This window comes from Epinephelus fuscoguttatus, linkage group LG3, assembly GCF_011397635.1.
Source record: "Epinephelus fuscoguttatus linkage group LG3, E.fuscoguttatus.final_Chr_v1".
Taxonomy (NCBI): Eukaryota; Metazoa; Chordata; class Actinopteri; order Perciformes; family Serranidae; genus Epinephelus; species Epinephelus fuscoguttatus.
Genome location: NC_064754.1, coordinates 44,810,383 through 44,818,161, shown reverse-complemented (window position 1 = coordinate 44,818,161; position 7,779 = coordinate 44,810,383). Strand labels below are relative to the sequence as shown.

Here is a 7,779-nt window from a genome sequence, read left to right as displayed (position 1 = left end):
TCCTGGCTATAACTGTGACAATCATTCTCTCTATTTGTTGTCACTTTAAATGTCATGTAAAGAAAACTCAAGAAGATGAAATATACATACAAAATTACTGTCACTGGAAGTAAAACACAGATCTGAGCATAGGCTATTCAAATGGCATTTCCAACATATGGAGACCACTGAGTCACCTGTACAGACTGGGGAGCATAATCCAACACACGTACTTTACGATGTTAGAAAATGCAAATTAGAATAAGTAACCTGTTTAGGTCCTTCTTAGGTAATCACTCTTCAGAATCTGTCCCTTGCATTTTACTCATGCAGGTTAATTTTCAACAGTCATGACGCAGAGAAATAAAAAAAACCCAAACACTAGCACTGAACCTGACGCTGAGACACGGGGATGACATACAAGGAAGGCATGGAAACAAAGTGAGAGGTTTATCTGTTTATCTTTAAGTGTGACCTGACGTCTGGTGGGCTACATGCCGTCAAACTTTTGGCTTTGTTTATGGCAGTGGTTTTGTCAGCACATTACATCCTTTGCATTTTGTTCATTGTGTGCTATTCTTTGGGCCATAAATGTTGCAGTGTTGTCTTTACATCTGCTTTCTTAATGTGAAGTGATGAGATCTGCATTTAATGTTGTGCTAACTTTGGTACTTCAGTGGCTTTAAGGAACACATCAAACCTTTCCCCAATAAACCTGGCTACTCTGAGCCTTGTTTATGAAACACTTCTCTATTTAGCTTCAAATATTTTGTCAGAGATGTTCATAATTGTCCTAGCTAGACTGTTTTGCTCATACTCAGTTACTGTAGTCTCACTGACACTGTTTCTATGTTTAATTGTACTAAGTCTGTTCATCTTTAATTTCTCTCATTTGTGTATCTGCTTCACATGCCTGATTCTTTTTCTATCAAGAGTTGTCTGTACTTTTTTTTATTGTACGTCTGTATTGTATTTCTGTGTTCAAAATCCTAGAAAGACTAGAGGTAGACCATAGACTGTACGTAATAATGGACATAGCTATGGTGACATCACCCATTGGTTTGTGGACTTCTTTTTTGAAACGTAGAGTTTACATTTCAGCCATCACCATCTTGGTTTTTGGGGCCAGAGGTGACCATATTTGGACAAGAGGGTAGAGCTTTGAAGAAACGAGCGCTGTATCCCACTCACAGAGTGCAGCAATGCAAGGACTGGCTTTCAAAAGATCGTAGCAAGGGAGCTGCTCTGCTACACATGAAACCCTGGCCCAAAATCAGGCTGTCTGCACGTGATTTAACATCAGGTTCTCCACAAATATGCGGTGCAAGATAAGAGAGGGGCAACCATCATCTGGCCGCACCCGAGCCCTGTCATGAACGGCTGTGCTCACTCACCGAGGCCGGTTATCTGGCGCCAACCGAAGATCCATGGCGCTATGCTATCATTTCAACAAGGTGGGATTATGGCTTAGTGGTGTTCAGTCATAAGGGGTGTACTTAATTTCTTGAGTATGAAGCTCTTTGAGTATTAAGAGTAGCTTTTTAATAGTCTATTTGATTTATTCCTGAAAGATCTAGTGTGTAGATCTTGAAGGAAAGATCTACACACTAGATTTTTAATGGCAACAGCAGCAACCAACTGAAACTTCTCCTGTGTGCCAAGTGTGTGGGAGAACTATGGTGGCCAACACGAAAACATGAAAATGTGAATGGTCGTATTTAGAGACAGTTTTTGGTTTGTCCGTTCTGGGCTGCTGTAGAAACATGGAGGTGCAACATGGACTTGTGGAGGAGTACCTGCTCCCTATGTAGATATAAACGGCTCATTTTAAGGTAATGAATACATAATGATTCCTATTTTCAGCTTATATGTGTACACTACAGAAAATATATTTATCATATTCCATTTCTGCCAGTAGATGCCCCTAAATCCTACACATTGGAGCTCTTAATAAACAAACACCTAAAAGCTGCCCAGTATAACCACAAATTAGCCACTGCAGAATCAATTATCAATTGATTACTCAATAGTACATTATTTTTTGTCATTTTTTGGAACACCAACAAGTTGTCATTGAATACTTTTTCATGTGTTTTAATACACATTTTAATTCAAAAGTGCTTTTTCATAAGGCATCAAGACTGAGTCCGACTAAATTTGAATCCATGACTGCACCAAGATTTCTAATTTAGGTTTTAGTTTTCAGTGACAGAATCATGATAAGCACTGACTTTCAGTCCCTTTTCTTTGGGACCAAAAACTTATTCTAGTTCATTTGAGGGTCATCATAATCAGTACAATGTTTATAACCAAGTAGGTTTTACCTACAGGAAATTTGCCTTGGTGTTTGGTGCATACAATAAACATACAAAAAGCACATTAAGAGGAAATAAAAAGGAAAGACAAAGTACTGCAACAGTCAAGAACGTAAGTATAGAAGAGAAAAAGTACAATGAAAATATAAAAAAGACATAGTGTCTACAATACTGTAACATGACAGATATGTAAAATATTGCTGTTTCAGAATGAGAAAACTACAGTTTTGTGCAGGATGTGCAAAAATATTTATTCGGGGGTGTTTGGGGGTTCAAAATTCCACAGTACAGCAATTATGTGCAATGTAAAAAGATAATAGTCCAAAATATACTTTTTCTTTCAAATTCAAAAGTTCAGAACACATTACACTCTCATATTACATGAGTACAAGGATTGGCCCCTAAGGAACACATATTTTGGTTTGAACTACAAGGTGAATCTCTACTATCTCAAAACTTTAATTAGCATCTTGCGGTTGTAGTTAAGTTGCAGTTTTCATTCCTGTCTGTCCAGACTCATATGTAACCATGACAGCAGACAATGCTTCAAATATGGATGATACTGCAAAGAAGCTAAAAATGAAGACGTGGATGCTTCACACACATCTTCAATCTGGTAGCACAGATGATCTCTGCAATCAGGACAGTTTCAAGGTGGACACCCAGGATTAGTGTCACCAATTCAGTATCTGACCAAATGTCTGTACTTCTGTTCCTGAGTTACGGTGTTCAATAATGGCCAAAAAAGTGTTTTTGAAAAATATTGTGCACTCGCTGTAGAGTTGCCCTTTGACCGTTTGATATAAAAGTTATCATTTCATCATTTTATCCTTTTAGATGTTTATGTGAAAGTCATAATTAATGAATGAATTCTTGAGTTAGGCCTTAAATGTGTTTTATGAGGACACAGTGACTTTGAATACCAAATTCTAATCAGTTCATCCCTTAGCCCAATTGGATGTTGGTGCCAAATTTCAAAACATTTTCGTAAGGCTCCATGTATACAAGAATGGCACAGACAGACAACCTCAAAACATAACGGCTCGGGCCATGGCTCTCGGCAGCATGAAGGCATAACTATATAATAATCATCCTAAAATGTAAACATCTGTGGCCAACATTCATAACACGTTATTTTTTTAAACCATCTTTTTACATTAAAGCTTACCGGCAAGGGTAGTAAGTCTAAACAGAAGTAAAAGAAAATCCATGGGTGAGCGAGAAATGCCTGAGGTGATATCTATAGCCCTTTTTATACAGAGATGGCACTATAAGGCCACTAAAAAGTCCCTTTTTACACAGAACCAAACAGCGACGGCATCATGTTGCTCAACTGTGTGATTTTAGACAGCATGCTGGCATTGCAGAATCAAAAGAAGCATAACAGACGTGACATGTAACACGACTGCATCACCCTCTAGTGTGACATATAACATACATGTCGGCAGCGCTTTCTACACAATAACAATGGAACAACATGGCAATAACACTCATTTACCATCCTTGTTATATACCAGCTGATCTTGTCCTCTGCTTGAAAGGTAACAAGCTCCCGAACCTCATTGTTTTCCCAATCTGGTGGACATTTGCAGCTGCTGTTCTTCTTTGAGTTAGCCACTAACTGCCATCAGCTGCTATTACTATACTTTTCATGTCATTTCATGGTGAATATACCTGAATAAATAAATATGCCAAAAATGTATGTGTCTCTTTGGCTCTTTGACTCATCATTCACTTTGGCTATCCATCATTTGCACTATAGGAGAAAGTGGAGACTGCAGACTTAAGAGTTTTCAGTGGAATCTACCTGATAAGTAGCCTTTTGACACTCAATGTTGACAATAAAAAATATTCCTGAGAGTTCTTTTAGAGAGAATCATTTGAACTGTTTCACCAGCAAACTGCTGGTTACAATTCCAACTGTGAGGATGACAATCATGATTAGCAATGTCAGGCCACGCCGTAAAACAAGCTGCTTTACTGACAGAAGATGTCCCACTGTAGTGGTAGTGAACTGTAGTCGACTGTGGCCTGAATCATGCACCTCCAGGTTTGCATCACCCTCCTGTTTCAAGTCTAGATATTTGAGGCAGAGTTTGAGAAAGAATGTTTTGTTTTAATATTGAAACTGTTACACAAGACTAAAAAGGCCACAAAAGCAGGAATATTTCATGTATTACAGTAAGAGTAGGAAGTGAGGACAGTGCCTTTACTCACCTGTGTCTTCCAGCTCAACCATCTCCTTTTCCTTTGTGATCTTCACTCCTGCTCTCACAAGAGCCTGATCAGAGACATTAAGAACAGTTCTGACAGTGCGTTTTAACTTCAAATACATAAGACAAGGTAAAAAAAAATACAGAGAAGCACTGTGACTGAATATGATGTGGCTACCCACCTCCTCAGCAGCCTTTTCCCAATCAAGTTTGCACAAAAATGTGACAAAAACAAGCGCCTGCAGTGACACACCAATCGCAAGTCCTGTCCATAGTCCTATACAAAAAAAGGGGACAAGTTTTGATGACTTTTCTGAATGTTAGTTAACTAATAGCAAGTAATGCATGGTAGTGTCATCTTACCTACAATCCCCATGTTTGCTGCAAACATCAGGGACACACCAGTGGGGAAGCCAATGAAATAGAACCCCACCAAGTTACACAGAGCACCAATCAGTTGTTTCCCTGTTCCTCTGAGAACACCTGCAGCCGCACCCTGTCCATATCAAATCACATTTGTATGTGTCAGTATGTCTAAAATGACTTATGAAAGACATGCATGAAAAAGTTAATTATATATTGTTTCTCACCGCAGTGGCATCACAAATATGCATAAAACCGAATATCAGCATGACATCAGCAACTCTCTGAATAATGTCTCTAAAAGGAGCAAATACAGACTCTTGTTAGATACAAAAATATTTACAGACAATCATGTCTGAATATAGTAAAAGACAAGGGGTTATTTTTTCAATTGCGATTAATTGCCACATTTCTAAAGTTAATTATGATTAATCACATTTTAATTTCGCATGTTTCAAATTCTATTACTTCCAAGTCCATATTAACAAGGTGAAGTATTCTTACCAGAATGTCTTGACTGGGAAATAAATTAAGGCAAGATTTGATGTTTTTGAATGAAAGTGAGGTGCCAGTTAGTCACATTTGACAGATAATCATAAAATAGAAGGAAAATAGCTCTGTCAAACTAGAGGCCACAAGACAGTAAAGCAATACACAAACAAATAGACCACAGCTCAGGCCAGTTCAAAAGGTGTGTTCAATCAGCAAACAAACAAAGCAATCTTGGTCTGTGTGAGAGTGTGTGCATGTGAAAAATCATCATACAAATGAAACAGTATTAGGTAGACTCTGTGGAGATGGGTTGAGCAGCTTTCTTTAGTATTTTCAGCATCACCAATAACAAACTGCAAGACTTGTTGAACATAACTAAGGCTCATTACACAATCATAGCATTTGTGGGTAAGCATGATGATGCAAGATTAAGAACTTAGTTTATCAGTCTAGATGGCATTATGATACCAAGCCTGCTATGCCACGTGGACTGCAACTTAAGTTCCACCAAATACACTGTTATAAAGTGGAGTTTATTGAGCCACACTTACTGCTCTGATGTGAAAATGTATCCAATGACATATCTGCTGATGCTGAGACTGGTTCCAACAAAACAGGCAACGATGACTGTATTGGAGCAAAGACAAAAAACAGCATGTGTTGTTTATAATGTTGAGCAATGTAGGATTGTGAGAACAAAAATGTCAAAAGAGAAATAGTGAACAAAAGAGCCTGTGTTGTTCAGGTACTGTATTTCTATGTTCACAGTGTTTGGAGTCTTTATCTTGAGTTGGTCTGGCACTTGGTCAAATGTATGACTTACACTGATCAGCCATAACATTAAAGCCACTGACAGATCAGGTGAATAACATTGATCATCTTGTTACAATGCAATGTTGTGCTGGGAGACCTTTGGTCTTGACAGGTTCCACCCTCCCAAACACTGCTGCGGACAAAGTACACCTCCCCATGGCAACAGCACTCCTCGATGGCACTGGCCCCCTCAACAGGAGAATGCACCATGCCAGACTGCAAAAACTGCTAAGGAGTTGCGTAACAAACAAAGAGCATTACAGATAGCTGAAGGTGTCATCCTGGCCTCCAAATTACCCACATCCCAATATGATTGATCATCCGTGGATGTGCTGGTACCCTACCTCACAATCCACAGGACTCAAACAATCCACAATCAACACCCTGGTGCCAGACACCACAGGACACTCCCAGAGGTCGTGTGTCCATGCCTCGACAGGTCAGAGCCATGTCTAATGCAAGGAAGACCCACTGTGGATTGAGGGTACCTCAGGGGTACCGGCATGCCCAACAAATGCTTGATCAGATTGGGATCTGGGGAATTTTGAGGACAAGTTGATGCCTTGAGCTCTGTAATGTTCCTCAGATCATTCCTAAAAAATTTTCTCGGTTTTACACGGTGCACTGTCCTGCTGGGGGGCCACTGCCATCATGGAGTGCTGCTGCTATGAGAGGGGTACTTGGTCTGCAACGGTCTTTGGGTGAGTGAAGCGCATCAAGTGGCATTCACACGAATGCCAGGACCCAAGGTTTCCTGGCAGAACACTGCATTTAATTTTAATTTAATTGTAGAGATGATCAATGATATTCACTGCGTCAGTGGTTTTGGATGATCCGTGTATACTCTCAATACAATATAGAAGTTAATGTACAACTACTACTACTTTTACTACCACTACCACCATTTGCACCTGTTCTCATTACTTTAATGACTTTCTGTGGTTGTAATGCAGGTTACATGTAGGGAATGCACTGGTTTTACATGCACAAATGATGGGGACTTTGCAAGATAGCTTGGCCTGTTCTGTGTTTCCTGCACCAAGAGCATTCCCAACTCGTACACTGGCAGCCACGGAGAATCCCAGTGGGAACTGTGAAGGACAATAACACAATAATAGAGATCATTTTGGGCAATATTTGAAACAAATACCTACTTTAAAATAATATTTTTGGTAAATGTCTGTATTTGCTTTCTTGGAGAGACTGGACTGGACAAAATGTGGTATCAGCAACAGGCTGAAGACCAGTTGATTTTCTTCTCTGTTGTTTCGTCTGTATAGCCTTGGGTTGAAAATGTGATTGTAGATTGTTTTATAGCTTTAGTAGTTTTAATACTATCAAATGTATAATTGTATCGTTTTCATGTGGAATCCACAAGGTAACAGAGTTATCAAAACTTTTGACACTTAATTACCAGTCAAATCTGATCAAACCACAAAGTCCTGATGGGGCAAATTAACTATTTCACTGAGTAATTTTTAAATATGGCTAAAAGGTCCACGTAATGTATGTCTGTTCAATTTTCCATTAAAAAAAGGAAAATTAGGAAGAAATTAATTTTTCTAGTATTGAATTTTTGTGTCAGATTAATGTAAAAGATGTCA

At 39.0% G+C, this 7,779-nt stretch overlaps 1 protein-coding gene across 6 annotated transcripts in view; it reads right to left on the bottom strand.

The window, feature by feature from the left end:
• Nucleotides 1-1,613: 1,613 nt before the first annotated feature.
• LOC125886559 (multidrug and toxin extrusion protein 1-like) overlaps nucleotides 1,614-7,779 on the bottom strand; it is a 46,678-nt gene continuing 40,512 nt past the window's right edge. For 4 of the 6 annotated variants that reach the window (XM_049572859.1, XM_049572861.1, XM_049572860.1 and 1 more), the window contains 7 exons: nucleotides 7,158-7,266; nucleotides 5,914-5,989; nucleotides 5,098-5,167; nucleotides 4,871-5,003; nucleotides 4,690-4,784; nucleotides 4,512-4,575; nucleotides 1,614-4,370 (listed from right to left, as the gene is read on the bottom strand). In XM_049572859.1, the coding sequence (XP_049428816.1) occupies nucleotides 4,171-4,370; nucleotides 4,512-4,575; nucleotides 4,690-4,784; nucleotides 4,871-5,003; nucleotides 5,098-5,167; nucleotides 5,914-5,989; nucleotides 7,158-7,266 (747 nt within the window). In that variant the 3' untranslated portion in view covers nucleotides 1,614-4,170. The remainder of the gene's footprint in view (nucleotides 4,371-4,511; nucleotides 4,576-4,689; nucleotides 4,785-4,870; nucleotides 5,004-5,097; nucleotides 5,168-5,913; nucleotides 5,990-7,157; nucleotides 7,267-7,779) is intronic. The other 2 variants (XM_049572863.1, XM_049572864.1) reach the window with 1 other exon arrangement.